Source organism: Pongo pygmaeus, chromosome 17 (assembly GCF_028885625.2).
Source record: "Pongo pygmaeus isolate AG05252 chromosome 17, NHGRI_mPonPyg2-v2.0_pri, whole genome shotgun sequence".
Lineage (NCBI taxonomy): Eukaryota > Metazoa > Chordata > Mammalia > Primates > Hominidae > Pongo > Pongo pygmaeus.
In genome coordinates, this window is record NC_072390.2 from 46,747,473 (window position 1) to 46,765,922 (window position 18,450).

An 18,450-nucleotide genomic window follows, 5' to 3' on the forward strand; every position below is an offset into this window, starting at 1 on the left:
GGCGCATGGAAAATGTGAGACGATAAGGACTCTGTCAGTTAACTTTTCAATTTTAAAATAAATACTTAGTTACTTCCCAATATTGGATTAGAGTGGAACATGAGGAAAACATGGTTAATGCTGGATTCAATTTAGCACTTTCAAAATTTTAGAATTAGCCACTAAATATGACGTTTCATTAGGAAACACTTACCTGGGATGTCAATCATAATATGTTCAGATGTCAATTACAATATGCATTTTAATTTACAATAGTCGGCTGACTTAGGTTTATAAACTCAGAAAAGAAGCCACTTGCAGTTGAATTTGACCTAAAGGAACTCCCCTCTTCCTGTTCTTATAACCAACCCCAGGTACCCAAGGTCACTTAGAGCTGGTTCTGCCACCTTCATAACTAGGGACTCCTGAAGGGCTAATAGGTTTCCCACAATGGTGAGGAGCGGGCGGTAGTGAAGAGAAGCATTTCTAAGCTAAAGGGCCTGGTGAGGAGGTAGCCAGGGCCAACTGGGAATGTTTATGGCTGATGCTCAAGACAGAATTTGAGACACATAGAGCTTTTGGGGTGGCCACATGACTCCTGAAGGGAGTTAAAGAACTAATGTGTGTGTGAGAGAGAGAGAGAAAGAGAGGGAGAGAAAGAGAGAAAAAGAGAGAGAGAGAAAGAAACTGATTCTTACTCTTAGGAGATGGGATGTTGTCAGTGATGAAACAAGAATATGAGGCCAGGGATTTTTTTCTGTTGTGATGGGAGGGCAGTCTGGGTGTTGTTATGTGAGGTCAAGGTAAAAGAATTAGGTTTACTTGAAACTCACTTTAGAGAAAGGTGTTTTTTTGTTGTTTTTTTAAAGGATGACTTTAAAGGTACTCCATTCATGACAAGAATTTTGAGTGTCATTTTGTTGAGGCACAGAGTGAGTGGCGTGCGCTACGCCAGGCAGGTGAGGGGCAGCCCACAGCGGGTGGGCACAGCTGAGGACTCCACAGACACATCTCCAAGTGGCATTATTACTTTCAACTTGTTGCTGCATGGGTGGCCGCTCCGATGATGGCCTGTTTCTCTGCATCTTAAGGGAAGAATTACATGCTGTGTTGGGATGTATGCATTTTGGGATTCAGAAGTGACAGAGTGAGGGTTTACTGTACCATCTTAGTTCCTATCTCTTACTCTCAGAACAGTAACAGTTCTATTACTCTTTGCTTCTTGATTTGATTCACGCGGGACATTTATATCCAGGAGGAAGGTAGCTGTGCTTTAGATGAATTTTATCTGTCAATAAAAGGCAATTTATAAGACTAGACGGTCAATCACCCTATTTCCAGTTTTCCTTCATATTCAATTTAGCTTTTAAGTGTAACATTTTCAGCACATCCCTTCTGGAAGCCTCAGCATGTGGCTCTCATCATGTTACTGGCTGTCTCCGACGGCTCCCTCTGATTCCTGGATAAAGGCCAGCCTCCCCTGCCTGCCACCCAAGGCTCTGTGCAGCCAGGCTCCCACGCATCTTTCTAGCAATCTCTCCCACTGCTCGTAGTCTCTATGGGCACACAGGTCCATGCAAAGTGGTGGACTCAGTGTCCCCCCAGCACACCCTGTGCTTTCCTGCCCCTTTCTCTGGTTTAGTTTTTACTGCCCACCACACCTAAACACCAGTTTCCCGTGGGCCAACCCCACACATTACACACTCTGTGTGCCACACATTGTTCCTATTTACTTACTCTCCATCTATATTTAATGAGCCTGTGAGCTAAAATGTAGGGACTGCCATCCTTGTTATTACCATCCTGGGAATAGCAGAGTTTGGGGATTTGTCACTCCTGGCATGAACATGTCACACAGAATGCCTGGTAGATGTTAAGAAATGTCACAAAAAATACAAAAAAAAAAAAAGGCACTTAAAAAGACCCATATACCATAGAATATCTTTTATGTGTTTATGTGGAAATTATTATTGACAAGTCATTTGGGCTGAATGTTAAGTTTTTTTGGTGACCCTGAGTCAATCTAGGGGAAAAAAAGGCACCAGAAGACCTGGCACATACGACCACCACCAACTCTACCACCACCCTTTGACACAGTGTCACGGTGAAAATGACAGTGACAGTATCCCTGAACCAGGAAGCGCTGTGGCTTTAATCTAGCACACACCAGAGTAATGACTATTCTAAAATGAAGATCTAAAGGACTATATTGTGCCTAATGGACTAAAGCCTTTCTATTTATTTCCAATGCAATGTTTACGACTGGACTTCCACTGGCAACACAAGGAGAGAGGGGCCCCGGTATTATCAGGAATGAACCTCCAACCCTCATGCTCAGTGAAGAGCTGGCGTTCTGTTTTGAGGTGGGTGTTACCGTCCATTGCAGATGATGGTGATCTCTGCCTATGTGTAGTTAATTTCAGGTTATGAATACCTTGAGTATTCACAGAGAAGCTCCTGGAACCAAAGTCCTGTTGATGACAGGGTCAATGAGCACAGTGCGGATACATGGAGTACCCAAAGCCTCGCTTCCTGAGCAATTCCCTGGCCTGAAGCTTTTCTTCCCAGCTGCCCCACCACTAGCATACTTCTCTCCTCTTGCTCCTTCAAAGTAAGTCTGTCTCTTTTTTTTTTTTTTTTTTTTTTGAGACAGAGTTTTGCTCTTGTTGCCCAGGATGGAGTGCAATGGCGTGATCTCAGCTCACTGCAACCTCCGCCTCCCAGGTTCAAGCAATTCTCCTGCCTCAGCCTCCCGAGTAGCTGGGATTACAGGCATGCACCACCACGCCTGGCTAATTTTGTATTTTTAGTAGAGATGGGGTTTCTCCATGTTGAGGCTGGTCTCAAACTCCTGACCTCAGGTGATTCACCTGCCTTGGCCTCCCAAAGTGCTGGGATTACAGGCGTGAGCCACCATGCCTGGCCTAAGTCTGTCTCTTTTCTAAAATGCTCAGTGTTTCAATTATCATCAAACATGAGACACCACTACTCTGGTGTTGATACAAGTCTCCTTGGTATTCACATTGTAGATCATGAATGCAGAGCTAAACAGAAAGCTCATTTATTAAAGAGGTAGAAACAGTGAGTTCTGTTCTTTCTCAAACTTCATCCTCTTTAGTCAATAAGGCATATTCCTAGAGAGGCATATTCAGGCAACTGAAATAATCTAATAGTGGGGGCTTAAAGCAAGCTGTAAAAGGTGTCTGTCCTGGGGGCTGACCGCCAGGATGGCAAGCATCGACTTCCACCATCCCTGAAAGTCTGAAGAACATGGCTATCACTTCTCTTTTCCTACAGCCTCTATTAATTCCACTTTGCTATTTGTTCAAATATATTGAGTGCCTATCATGTGCTCATTGAGTTAGTGTTGAGTATACAACAGTGAGTAACTCATAGAATTACTTATGAGGGAGCGAAACAAACATAATTAAAATACAATCTGGTAAGTGTGATAATACAAGTACGTGCAAGGTTCATGGGAGCACCATAAATTTACTCGAGGTGGCAGGAGAAGAACAAATTCATAGGTAATCTTACTGAGAAAGTCTCAGGAGGGATTATGAGTGTACAAAAGGTAGAACATAAAAGAACATGGCATAAAAGAAGAACCAGAATGATGATCTGGTCTGTGGGCTCAGATGATGAAACAAAACACTGGTGCCATTCATCAGATAGAAATTTAGAAGAACAGGGCTTGGGAGAAGCAGAGGAGGTCAGTTTTGAAAATACTAACTTTGAGCTCAGTGTTCTAATGATAGATAGAATCTCAAGTTATGGCGGCACTGAGATCCCAGATGAGAAGTGAAGAAGGCTGAACCCCCAAGGGATGGGCAGAAGAGAAGACAGGAGGGGAAAAACAGGTAACTACACTTTAGTGCTCACAGAGCAGAATCATGCCTGAATGGCATCAAGGAAGCCAAGGGAGGGAGAGCTGCAGGGGAACAACAGTGCAAAGATGGAGAGATGTCAGGAAAGAGGCTGGAAGAGGTTCCCCTTATGTGACAGTTAGCAAGTCACTGGTGATCTTAGCAAATGAGGCGTGAGTCAAGTGAGGGGGCAGAGCCAGACTCCAGTGAGTCAAAGTTAGACAGGAGGTAAGAGTGGTGTTCGTGAGGGCAGACCATTCTTCTCAGGAATTGTCTGGAAAGGAAGGAGTGAGGCAGTTGTTACAAAAGGATACTGGTTTGAAGGAGGCATGCCTTTTTTAAAAAAACTTTAAAGCAACTTGAAAAAAATGTGCCTGGGTACGTATATGCATGCACGTAAGCTGGAGGTCAAGTGCACACTGATGCCTGGGACCCTGTGCTCACCTTTAATTTAAGAAGATAAAGGGGAGACCACTTTTCCATTGCTCCCTGCCTCTGTCATGCCATCACTGGCCACATAAAGCTAGAAAAATAAATTAATGGTAGCATATCATCTAACAGTGAAAGCAAAGATGAAACACACCTAATAGAACAAACGCTTTGGAAAGCTTCATGTTTCTAAGTGGAGGTGGTCAACAAAGTCAAGTGCAACTCCAATCTATGGTCCAAATCAAACATATCATAAAATGGAACTATTTTCTTTACTTTCAGAATACTGCCCAGGGAGCTTAACATCATTTCCTGAGTCCTGGAATGGACATTTAACCTTCTTTTCCCTTCTCTCCTTCTTACAGTTCTAACTCTTGCTTAGTTGGGAGGGAATTGAGCACAGGTCAAGGATCAGTAATTTGTTTCCTCTAAATTGCCACATGTTGAAAATCATGCACGAGAATTTGCTAACAGTAGGAAGCTCATCATTGCACGAGTGGAAAGGAGTTACATGTAGATCTTTGGAGGACAAAAACTGAAACATACATACAGTTGGAGTGTTTTCTACATAGTATCTATGAAATAATTTATTTCTCCTGTTACACCTCTTTCTCTGACACTTCCTAGAGGTTTATGAAACAGTATCGTCTAAGACTGGGGGCTTTTTGGTACAACAGCATTTCTTGGAAAGCCTTTGTTTTTCACAACTTCTGACTCCTCTGTTCTGTGGAGGAAACACAACTTTCACATGCAGTCACTAACAGGACCAAAGAGCTTAAGAAAGGTAAAAGGACAGTTAACTAAGGCATGGTCTTAGCAGTTTTCAGATACCCTTTTGGGAAAAAAATCAATTTCAGAGCAGTGGTGGGTGCTCAACTCTTACATACAAGACAATGGATCTAGGGACATCTGCTGACGGGGCCATGTATTTCCTGAGTTAACCTTCTAGAATCAACTGTCACATGCCTGGCAGGGGCGTGGGGGAGGGAGTATACCTCTTGTCTCGAAGATCATATTGCTTGGAATTGTGGACAATCAATAAGGAGATTTTGGCATACTTAGGTGGTGTAAGGATCGTTTTGTTTCCATATTGACAATGATTAAGAAAATACATACACTGTAGGGGAGCTTGATTTAAAATGAGATTCACCTTTCCTGTGCATTTTCTTCCCTAAAAAGCCAAATGCAGGACAATGTCAGCAACCCAAAGAAAGGAGTTTTGTAACCATGCTTCCTTGAACTTTGTAACTTTGCCTTCACTGACTGCCCTCTGCCCTGTATTTTACATTTCTTCCCACACTCCCAGATAACAAAATCATTACAGCCGTAAGAAACCTTATTTATAAAGAGGCTTTTATACAAAGAGTTCATAACCCTGTCGCATAACCATCAGTGGATATTTTCAGCCAAACAGAAATTAAAGTTTTATAACGACAAAGCACAATAAATGAACCTCTATTTGATTAATTACACAAGGGCAAATGTGATTTATAGTCAAAATCCTGATTCTTAGATGCATGAGCTTCTTTTTTCCATTTTTATACATTGATGATAAGGACCTAAGACAGACCTTTCTCAGAAATGGTCTCCAATATTCCAGCCTCAGGCAAGGGAGGCCCAGGGGAAGGAGCGGGCAGCCACTTATTCAGTGGCAGGAGAGGCAAGTGGTTCTGAAAAGATGGACTTGTTTAACATTTAGGGTGCTTTCATGGACTCAGGAAGTATATGCCATTGAGGAGTAGAACAAAGATCTTTCCTTAGCAAGGAGTATACGTGATAAATATACTTTAGTATATAACCTTCCTATTAATGTGATTTTATACAAATGGTACATACCTAATTGTACAGGTTTGGAACAAGACTTATCCAACAGAACAGGGTCCCCAACTTTCGGGATATGGACTGGTATCAGTCTGTGGCCTGACAGGAACCAGGCTGCACAGCAGGAGGCGAGCAGCTGGCAAGTGAGCCAGTGAAGCTTCATCTGTATTTACAGCTGCTCTCCATCCCTCGGATTACTGCCCCAGCTCCACCTCCTGTGAGATCAGTGGCGGCATAAGATTCTCATAGGAGCACGAACCCTATTGTGAACTGCACACGTGAGGGATCTCTGCACGTTCCTTATGAGAATCTAGGTTGCCTGTTCCTTATGAGAATCTAATGCCTGATGATCTGTCACTGTCTCCCATCACTCCCAGATGGGACCGTCCAGTTGCAGGAAAACAAGCTCAGGGCTCCCATTGATTCTACATTATGGTGAGTTGTATAATTATTTCATTATATATTACAATGTAATAATAATAGAAATAAAGTGTACAATAAATGCAATGCACTTGAGTCATCCCAAAACCACTCCCTCCCCCAGCCCCAGGTCCGTGGAAAAATTGTCTTCCATGAAACTGGTCCCTGGTGCCAAAAAGGTTGGGGACTGTGGCAATAGAATATTATATCCTTATTATCATTCTAATCATTAAGATTTTCAATGGGCACAGAAGAAAAAAATAAATCTTGGCCTAGAAGCTTTCATTTAAGAAGAACCTACAGGAAACAGAACGGCAATTAGTTTCAAAGTTATCAAAACACAATAATAATTTAGTCCTTATTTCAGTTAACAAATGGGAACTTAGGTATGGCTTGCTTACAAAGTACTCCTCAAAGCTTGTAATTAAAATTAATTAAATGTCAAATGCCCTAGGAAACCTCATTACTAGTGGAATCCTGAGTATATCTTTTTGTAGAGCAGTTATTTTGAAAAGTAAATAATCACTAAGCTTAAATATTAATACATCAGACTTAAGAAAATCTGTCTGTCAATACCTTTTCTAATATTAATATTTTACAGAGAGAAAAAGCCCAAAGACAAAATAAAATAAAAATGCAGAGTAGAATCAATTCTTAGCTACTTCCCACAGCTTATTATCAACAAACATATTTTATGGCCCTTTCTTAACTTGGGTAGTCATGTGAGGCCCCTAATTCTGTAGGCTGGGCATATCCAAAGTAATGAGATCCGGCAGCACCAGGAGCTGGCCTGGCCAAGCCCGAGGAAGGGAGTCAGTTATCCAAGGCCACTTCTCACCTTTGATATTTCTGTGTAGGTTTGCCCGGGAATACCAGTTTCTTGACACTTGTTCACAGCCTTAGAGCCTCATGCGGCTTTTTCACAGGCACTCTAGTTCTTCAAAACCCCTGACTCTGCCACTAAAAGATTATGCTATTGGGATTCACAGGGTGCCAAGCATTTCTGGAGCTCTTTTTGGGGGCATATGATGATGACAAAGTTTGTGGTGATTCCACAGTTAGGTAACTAAAACATAATACCTATCTTACCAAGTAGACGTTTTAAAAGTCAGATTAAAAGAATGTCTTGCTATTTTTAAAGCCAATTGTGTGTTTTTGTAATATCTTAGAAACTCAGCAGAATGAACTAGCACACCCACTTCTGGAATGGGAGGCTGACTGACCCCCGTGGTAGCTGGCTCTGCCCATCTGCTGTGGGGGTGGATATGTCCACTCCCACCTACCTTCTGACTCTTTGGAGGGGACGTATGTACCTGGAAAGGGTGACTTCTCTCCATCCCTTAGTCAAGGAAAGACAGTGGGAAAAAACCTCTAAACAGTGACTGTCTACCTGACTCTAAACTGGAATCCATCCTGTATTAAATTATTGCTACTATTTATTTTAAATGTTTACCGAATGCCAGAGAGAAGTGCCAAGTTCTTTGCACAGTACAAAAATGCCTTGAAGATGTTATTATCCCCACAGGAACTGACTCAGGGAGGTTAAATATTTTGTGCAAGGTATGAAGCTACAAAGTGGTAGCGTGAGGATTGAAATCGATGTGCAGCTCTCAGATGCAATGCTGCACGCCTCTAATCATCTATCACATAGTGAGTGTTCCACCTGTCTGAGGCAGATTCAGATGCCCCAACTGACTTCTCTATAGTTAAATCAGTTTTTTTCAAGCACCTACTAGGCTAGGCCCATCAATCTGGCATTAAATTTACTCTTTAAGTCCCATTTTTCTCAAACACCAACAACACAGTGTGCTTCATTAAAGAAACTTTATGATGAACTTCCGGCCTTCTAACAATGAATGCACGCTACCAACCCATCTTAAAACTTAGTCCCTAAACTCTGTTTCTCATAAGCTGTGGGGCAACCCTGTCTATCACAAAGGTTCACAAATTCATCAACACTGCAGTAAAACTTGGTTGAAACCAGTGGTTCACAAAAGAGCTCCTTTTATGATTTTCCTTTTACCAGGAATTGCTATAATATCAACCACTATCCAAGAGGGAATGTGTTTTTTTCTGTTCTTAAAGACAGATGCAGGCTGGGCACGGTGGCTCATGCCTGTAATCCCACCACTTTGGGAGGCTAAGGCGGGTGGATCATGAGGTCAGGAGATCAAGACCATCCTGGCCAACATGGTGAAACCCCGTCTCTACTAAAATAAAAAAAAAAATTAGCCAGGTGTGGTGGCGTGAGCCTGCAGTCCCAGCTCATTGGGAGGCTGAGGCAGGGGAATCGCTTGAACCCAAGAGGGGGAGGTTGCAGCGAGCCGAGATCGCACCACTGCACTACAGCCTGGTGACAGAGTTAGACTCTGTCTAAAAAAAAAAAAAAAAAAAAGAAGACAGATGGAGAACACTGATGACTGGGTGCTGGGGTCCCCAGATAGGACACTGCCACACAAATGGTTTTAGAAGAGCTGTGAACCTGCAGGGTTTTTGTTTGTTTGTTTGTTTTTCTGAGACTGAGTCGTGCTCTGTCACCCGGGCTGGAGTGTAGTGGCACGATCTCAGCTCACTGTTGGCCAACTGGTCTTGAACTCCTGAGCTCAAGTGATCTGCCCACCTCGGCTTCCCAAAGTGCCGGGATTACAGGTGTGAGCCACCGTGCCAGGCTGCCCCTGCAGTTTTGATAACCATTTGTAACTCATTGCATAGACGAGAACAGACTGGAAGTCAAATGATCTATTTATAGAATCTTGTGCAATATAAAGTCTTCCCAGCATTGCTCTCCAAAATGGCATTTTCTAAAGAGGGGGAAAAGAAGATTGCTCTTGAGGACTGCCTTTTGTAGAGTACATCTGGGTAAATATTTTACATATCAGCCAATAACCAGAAAATGTAACTGACGAATAGAGGCCTGTAATGTTATAAAATAGAGGATGTGTTTAGAATAAACATATGGATCAATAAGGATAATCCACTTAAGAGGGACTGTCAGGTCATTCTGATCTGGGGGCACCTTGCAAAATTTTAAAAAGGGAAAATGCCAGACTGGGCATGCTCCCTCAGTTGGTCTCAGCTGCAACAGTTCTAGGGGTTGCATATTGTCTATTTCTTGAACCAGGAACTGTTCACTTTTCCTTGGGACATTCCCGTTAGGAAGAGAACAGCCTCTCATATTCCAGAGAGGTTAGTGTCAGTGTTTTGTTTAAATAATTATGAAACATGGCTGGGCGCAGTGGCTCATGCCTGTAACCCCAGCACTTTGGGAGGCAGAGGTGGGTGGATCACTTGAGGTCAGGAGCTCAAGACCAGCCTGGCCAACACGGTGAAACCCCATCTCTACTAAAAATACGAAAAAATTAGCCAGGCGTGGTGGTGCATGCCTGTAATCCCAGACTGAGGCACAAGAATCACTTGAACCCGGGAGACGGAGGTTGCAGCGAGCCCAGATCATGCATTGCACTCCTGCCTGGGCAACAGAGCAAGACTCTGTCTCAAAACAAAACAAAACAAAAAAAGCATAAAAAATTATTAAACAATCTTTACAAAGAGATAAGAGGACTAGAGCATACAATTCTAGAGCATCAAATACAAAGATACAAGAGGACTAGAGCATCAAATGCAAGTTAATATACAAGGTATATTAACAAAATATATGAATGGGATTAAATGGATGACTCTGCCCCCAAGGATTTTCTGTTTGGCTCACGATGTAGTTTCCCTGTTTAAGATACAAACAGAAAAGGGCTGACAAGCAGAGCCTGAAGGATGCCAGAGCTGCAGCACAACTGGGGAGGAAGACACCTTTCTTTGACTGCCATGGCACCTTCTATTTCTAAGGACCTGGTGAGAGTTGTCACCTTCCCAGCTAATATCTAGCTGGTGAACTTTCAAGGGAAGCCAACATCTTTAATTACTGGGTAGGATACTTGGCTGGACACATGGCACATCTCTCTCCCAAGACTCATTCCATCGGAACTATCCAAAGAACTTTTACTTAATTCTGTGGGAGCACTTAAATTTATGCCCCATTAAAGTTCCCTTTTGAAAATTACAAGCTGAAGCCACATCTAACAACTATGATGTTCTCTGGATCCCACGCACATCCTAAAAATGGAAAATGCATTTCATGGTCACAGAACCAATAAAAAATATGACTTCATTTGAAATGCCTAAATTTTTTTAAAAAACCAAATTAAATGATTTCAGGTGTTTATAAAAAATCTTTAGGTTTATAGCAATCTAAAAACACTGGACACGCTCTGAAAAGATTCTCTTACATCATAAGAAATTACAGCTTAGACTGGAGGCCAAATTTTTTTTTCTTCTGTGAGATTTGCTTTTAGTTTCAAATTTAGCATTTCTTTTTTAGTACCAAGGGCAAAGTTGGATCTCTTAATATTTATGTTCTTACTCATCTTTCATTAGCCACAGAAAAAACAAGTGATGCTAGTTTCCTACCTCTAGACTTGGTTACATAAATGACCCTGGGTGTGACCATCTTGGATGAGTCTGTAAGTCAATCAGCAAACATGAGTCCCCACTGTGTGCCAGGTAGGACCCAAGTTCAATAGGAAAAGCTCATGCAGTCATGTTTCTATTGAAGGTCAGAGCCCCAGCCTTCAAGTAACATGAAATACATAGCTGAATTAAGACATCCCTCAAGTTCCGGGAGTACTTGTTTGGAGGGGTGCCCCCTTACTTTTTTTTGAGACGGAGTCTCACTCTGTCACCCAGGCTGGAGTGCAGTGGCAGGATCTCGGCTCACTGCAAGCTCCACCTCCTGGGTTCATGCCATTCTCCTGCCTCAGCCTCCTGAGTAGCTGGAACTACAGGTGCCCGCCACCACGCCCGGCTAATTTGTTGTATTTTTAGTAGAGACGGGGTTTCACCGTGTTAGCCAGGATGGTCTCGATCTCCTGACCTCGTGATCCACCCACCTTGGCCTCCCAAAGTGCTGGGATTACAGGTGTGAGCCACTGTGCCCGGCCCGCCCCCTTACTTTTTACCCGGCTTTTGATGAACATTCTTAGGGACTTGCTGACATAAACACAAGGGCCAAGGACCCCGGCTCCACCATTAAGTTCCCCAAACAGTCCACGATATTTAGTGAATACAGGGCTCTCTGGGCTTGTGCCTGATGGTCCGCAGAGGATCCTGTAAGGAGCAACAGCAAGTCCAGACCTGTAGCTGCTGGGGAGCTCTCAAGCCCTGCAACAAAGGGCCAGAGGTGGGTCCTCTCTCAGGAAAGCTTTGCAGCAATGAGGGCTCTTTATGGACAGCTAAGCATGGAGCCTGGCACAAACTGCTGCCTGACACCCAGGGCTGTCCATGACCTGGCACCAGCCTTTCAGCCACCACTGCCCTTCCTGCACGGTATCCAGCCCTATTCAACTGCCCCACAGAACTCCTTGTTTTCCCTCTTACATGCTTAAAGCTGCCCCAGCTTCCAGCTCGTTGCTCATGCAGCTCTGTCCGGAATGTCCTTCTTTCTCATTTCTCTACTCTTCCAATTCAGGTACATTTTCTAAACACATTTAAAATGTCATAATCTCCATGGAGGCTCCTCTCATTCATCCCGCGACTAGAAGTTTCTCTGTCTCTTCTGAATTCTCTACACATTATCTCTCTCTTGTTTTCCTATTGTTTATCACCTCTAACTTGTATAACAGTCATTGCTTTTCATCTGCTACCTTCCCGGTAAAACTGAGAAGTACAAGGGACTAGAGTCCAGGTTTTCTTGATGATTGTTATTTCTAGCATCTAGCCTAGTAATTCCATAGTTTTTAAAAACCCAGTTCTACACAGCCCCAGGGTTCCAGAAAGGTGTCCTAAGATCACCTGGTAGGGGCAGAGAGTGGGCAGGGACCCAAGGAAGACCCCTTCCCCACAATCTGTGCTTTGGTCAGGTAGGTTTTGATTTGAACTCTTCTATATATTGGGATTCAAGTAATTCTTTTAAAAAGGATTCTTCTAGAGATAGAAAAAAGAAAGCCACTGTAATAGATATTGTCAAATAAATTAATAGAATTACACTTAATACTTCTAGCCCTTTCTCCCTTAGGGATAATGAAATTCAGTGATCAAAAATGAGTAGCAAAGGTTCAGAGTGGCTGCCAATTGAAGAACATGGTCAAAATAGAGGGCCCTTTGTCTTGTTCTAAACAGAACTGTACCAGAATTTTAGTTTTACATTAAAATCAAGCTCTGAATGAGTTATGTTTCAGGTGTTAAATAGAACTACCCTGGCACCTGGTTCTGGAGAGTGTGTGTGTGTGTGTGTGTGTGTGTGTGTGTGTATACATTAGCACATCCACTATGCTTTGATCTCAATGTAACTTCAGGGATATAGGAAAGAGTTATAAGTGAGGCTACTGCCTTTTGATTCTCCTCTGCTTCCCCTCCCACCACCAAATAAGTTTACTCCTCCTTCAGTCTTCCCCATCACAGTAAATGACACTAATATCCATTCTGTTGCCCAGGCTAAAAATCTAGGAGTTTTCTTTGATTGATCTCTTTCCTTCATGCCTGACATCCAACTCACAAGTAAATATTGTTGGGTTTACCTATGAAACAGTCTGAAGCAGCCGTCTCTCTCTGCCAGCCACTATCAGCTGCCACGGTTTAGGGCCTCACCACCTCGCACCTACCTTAATGCAGTCGCCTCTTCTCTGCCTCTCACCTTCTACTCTCTCCTCCCTATAATCCCTTCTCTGGGCAGCAGCAAAAGTCATGTTTAAAACTCTCCTGTTAAAAACTCTCCAAGAGGTTCTCATCAGACATAGAGTAAAACTCTAATTCCTAACTGGTCAAAATAATCAAGCTAGCATGTGTATCTCACTCCAAACTAAACAAATTTGCTCACTCTGATAATCTTCAGTTGGGGAGTTTTAAGAAAATAAATTAGTGGATGACTGAGCAGAGAGACAGAAAGACTGGCACCGCATTCAAAAACAGAAATGACTTACGGCTTCAGATTTGGGAGGCACTGGAGGTGGAGGTAGGGCAGTATCTGAAGACTTCATTGCTGCTCCCAGAGTCCCAGGGATGGGAAGAGGAGAAGTCGCACATTTGGATCGGACAGAACCTCTAAACTGATCACATCTGCTCTTCTCGCTCAGAGAGCGAGTGAGAGGCTGATGGCTGGGCTTGCCTTCCTCCAGCCACAGCTCTTCGTAGGGAAGTTCTGACTTTCCCGGGATGCCTGCTGATTCTTCACTAGCTTCTGGGAAAAGGTAGTCGCTCCCACTATCTCCAGAGTCCTGATAGGGAAGCATGTCATGAGGAAAGGGAGCCCAATCTCCCCCCAGGTCCCTGCAACCATGAAGGTTCACCTCGCTGTTGCCATGGAGATTGTTGCCATACACACAGACCGAGAGTCGGTGGAAGGACTGGGTGAGCTCATCGCGGGCGTAGCTGAGCGAATTGGGCACGTGGTTGTGGCCAGAGCACCGGCCCTTCTTGGGGCTCTTGCAGTCCTCATTCCAGTCGGTTTTCACATCACGGACAGCCCGTGAATATTCATCGATGTCAAACTGTTCTTGGCAGATACCTAGCCAGTGATGGACCAGGGTTTCGGGCCAGCCCTCTCCCTTTACCAGGTGTTCTGGGAGGCTGAACTTGGGGACAGTCAAGTGCAAAGGGAAGTGCATGGGGAGGATCTTGTTGTTCCGCAGCACACAGCAAACCACCACCGTCTTGGTCTGGATATTCACAAACTTATAGCGGTGCCCCTCACGGATGAAGTGGAGGTCGTAGGGGTTTCTCGGTGGAGGGCTTGGCACAGTCACATTCACAGGAAGCCTGGTTTTCTCTACAATGTTGCGGATGGTGTGTTCACCCTCTTGCATCTGAAGTTCCAGGGGACTTCGGGTGCTAAATCTACCCTTGCACTGGAATGGAAGGCTAATGCTTTCGTTGGTCCGGTGATTCATACAAATGAGGCACGGCATTTTGCCTTTTCCTAGCTTGCTGATGGAATTGAGCTTCCCAATCTTTTTGAAGATTGTGTTGAGTCGTGACTTTTCCTTGAATGTCTTTGCATAAAGGATTTCTGCCTGCCCCATTAGAGTGAGTTCATCCCCAGTACACAGGGTGATGTTGTAAACTTCAGTGTCTTCATTGCATTCACCTGACGCAACCTACAATATAATAAATCACATTTTAGGTTCATTTCCTTTGATCTATTCACGCAAAGAACTTCCTATTAAGACACACACAAATACACACACAGAGGAAAATGCTGCGCTTTTCTTTAATACTAAATTTAGACACCTCATTTCTTTTATTATACTTACATGATTAACAATAACTACTATTTGTTCAAGATGATATTAGTTTAGAATCTTATAAACCTCTCTTTTCTCTATATATGCAGAGTAGTCTATCATATGGATACTAACAGGAACATTGTCATTTTTTCTTTTTCAGTTATAAATGTTTTCATGAATGCTGATGTAGAAAATTCCTTGTTTTTTATTATTTAAATTTAAATTTTTTACTTTTTAAAATTTTATTAAATTTTTAAAATTTGAAATTGAGAAAAAGAACTTAAAAATGTGGTATTTCTCAATTTTTTAAAAAAATTATACATCCATTATTTAATTGGAATATTAAAAAATACAAATATAAAAATGAAGAACTTCTATACTATCTTATCACTAAAGATAATCTGTCAAATATAAATAGAAAAAAGAAACAGAATTGATCCATCTATCTCAGAGATACAAATAGATACATATATACACAATTCTGTTACCTGAGTTTCTAACTGTATCCGTTTCCCCTGGGCATATACTTCATCAATAGTAATACTAACCTAATGTATTCCATTTTGTATGAATGTGCATTATTTGACTAGTTCCTTACTGTAAAATAAAAATATAGATGGATTTTTACAATGTCTAGCAATTATAAATAGTACTGCAATGAAATTTTTACAGCTCAATTATTTCCTTAGGATAAAGTACTAGAAAAACTGCAGGGACAAAAGCTAAGCATATATTTGTTTTTTTGTTTTGTTTTGTTTTTGAAGACACAGTCTTCCTGCCCAGGCTGGAGTGCAGTGGCATAATCACAGCTCACTACAGCCTTGACCTCCCAAGCTTAAGGAATCCTCCCACCTCACCCTCCCGAGTAGCTGAGACTACAGGTGTGAGCCACCACACCTGGCTAATATGCATATATTTGAAAGATCTAATATGCACTGCCCACTGTGTTTTCATCAACGTAATACTTATTTATACTTTTATCACTTTATGAAATTATGTCTCCCTACACTCACACTGAAGTTTATTTCATGTTTACCAGTATGAGAGGTAAAGCATGCATGCTGAATTTATTTTAAATATATTTATTGGTATATTCATTTTTCAGTATTTATCTAATTATTTAGATCTCTTACTGATTACTTTTTATGTAAATGAAAATGTCATTTGTGCTATGTATTTTTCCATTTGTTGTTTGAATTGTAATTTTATAGCTTAACTATTAGTTTTTTTTTTAATGTAGTCAATATTTTCAAAATTTTCCTTTGTGATTTCATTCTTGGGTGCTATGCTTCTAGCTGACATGATATAGATTCAAGATTCTGAACAAGGGGTGACTGTACCCACTAGGGGGCAATGTGTGGAGACAGCTTTGATTGCCATGACTGGGGAAGCTGCTGTTTCCATCTAGTGGGTAGAGGCCAGGGAAGCTGCTCAATATGCTATAATGCCCAGGACAGCGCCCCACAGCAAAGAATTAGCCAGTGCAAAAATATCAGTGGTGCTGAGGTTGAGAAACGCTGGTATAATTACCAGTGTTTTCTTCTAAAACTTTGCTATGTATCTCTATTTTTTTTTTTTTTTTGAACCTAACCACTAGTGCAACAGGGAATGTAACTCTATTTACTCTGGTGGCTTACTTAAGGTAGGTTTTTTTTTGTGTGTGTGTGTAAGTTAACTGAGTGTTGAGTACACTTCCTAAAGAGCCATCCCTTTCATCACTAATTTGCAGTGTCACTTTTACTGTATACTAATATTATATACTTTTATATCATAAATTAAAAATATATAAAGTATTATATACTAAGTTCATAAAATACATACATTCAAATATATACCTATATTTGCATTTATTTTGGGGCCATTTATCTTAGCGACCTTTCTATTTTCCCACTGTAACTATATTGTTTTTAATTTGTGTCTTCATCTTAAATTTTCAGATCTGATAACAAAAGCCCTGACTTGTGTTTATTCTGATTCAAAAAGTATGTGGATGGCAGAAAACAAGAGAAATAAAGTCAAAAGTCAAATGACAGACTGAAAATATTTGCAAAACATATCACAGATAAAGAGCTAATATCTCTAACATACAAGCAGCTTTTTAAAAGGACCTGAGACCATCCTGGCTAACACGGTGAAACCTGTCTCTGTTAAAAACACAAAAAAATTAGCTGGGCATGGTGGCACGTGACTGTAGTCCCAGGTACCTGGGAGGCTGAGGCAGGAGAATCGCTTGAACCCAGGAGGCAGAGGTTGCAGTGGGCCGAGACTGTGCCACTGCATTGCAGCCTGGGTGACAGAGCGAGACTGTCTGAAAAAAAAAAAAAAAAGAAAAAGAAAAATAGGCAAAATACATGAAAAATCAATTAACTAACGAGATGTACAATGGCTTTCAAACCTATGAAAAGATGTTCAACTTCTCTCCTCATAAGAGAAATGCCAATTAAAATTATACTAAGATACCGTTTCTTACCTAACACATTGATTAAAAATTCAGAAGCTTGACATCACACTCAGTTGGTAAGGCTATGGGGTAAAAAGCATCCTTGTCCATAGCTGGTGAGAATACAGCATGATACAACCCATGTGGTGGGGAATTTGGCAATATCAAGTCAAATGACATATGCATTTATCCCTCCATCCGGCAATCCTACATCTAGGAATTTATCCTGAAGACATTCCTCCAACAATATGAAAGTACACATGTATAAGGTTATTCACTGCAGCATTATTTGTCTTTGCAAAATATTGGAACTCATCTAAATGCTTAAATATAGGAGGCTGACTGAATAAACTACGGTACACACATTTCCTGGTACTATGCAAAAGACAATGAGAATAATGAATCCAAGGAATGGATATGAAATGACTGTCAAGAATATATTGTTAAATAAAAAAAAGTGCAGAAAAAGTCTATACAGTATACTTTTTTTTTTGTTTAAGAAGAAAGGAAAAATTAGTATATATATTTTCTGTTTATTTTTGTTACAAAAAAAAAAAAACCAAAAACATGCACAAAGAAAAACGGAAAACAATGAAACTGGTTACTTACTGGAGCTAGGGACAAGGGAGGAAATTATACCTTTCTGAGTATACCTTACCACAGAGTTTTGACTTCAAGGATGTATACTAATGTGCTACATATTTTAAAAATTAGGTCAACAAGAATTTTTTTTTTATTATAAGTTCTGGGATATGTGTGCAGAACGTTCAGGTTTGTTACGTAGGTATACAAGTGCCATGGTGGTTTGCAGTACCCATCAAACCATCATCTACATTAGGTATTTCTCCTAATGCTATCTTCTCTCCCTTAGCCCACAACCCCCCAACAGGCCCTGGTGTGTGATGTTCCCCCCCTGTATCCATGTGATCTCACTGTTAACTCCCACTTATGAGTGAGAACATGCAGTGTGTGGTTTTCTGTTCCTGTGTTAATTTTCTGAGAATGATGGTTTCCAGCTTCATCCATGTCTCTGCAAAGGACATGAACTCATCCTTTTTTATGGCTGCATAGTATTCCATGGTGTATATGTGCCACATTTTCTTTATCCAGTCTATCATTGATGGGCATTTGAGTTGGCTCCAAGTCTTTGCTATTGTGAACAGTGCTGCAATAAATATACATGTGCATCTGTCTTTATAGTAGAATGATTTATAATCCTTTGGGT

The 18,450-nt window shown here is 41.5% G+C and overlaps 1 protein-coding gene across 3 annotated transcripts in view; it reads right to left on the reverse strand.

Moving 5' to 3' along the window:
- The window catches only part of GAREM1 (GRB2 associated regulator of MAPK1 subtype 1), a 207,074-nt gene that overhangs the window by 9,618 nt on the left and 179,006 nt on the right, over nucleotides 1-18,450 (reverse strand). For all 3 annotated transcript variants that reach the window (XM_054460293.2, XM_054460292.2, XM_063653523.1), the window contains one exon: nucleotides 13,484-14,656. In XM_054460293.2, coding sequence (XP_054316268.1) covers nucleotides 13,484-14,656 — 1,173 coding nt within the window. The remainder of the gene's footprint in view (nucleotides 1-13,483; nucleotides 14,657-18,450) is intronic.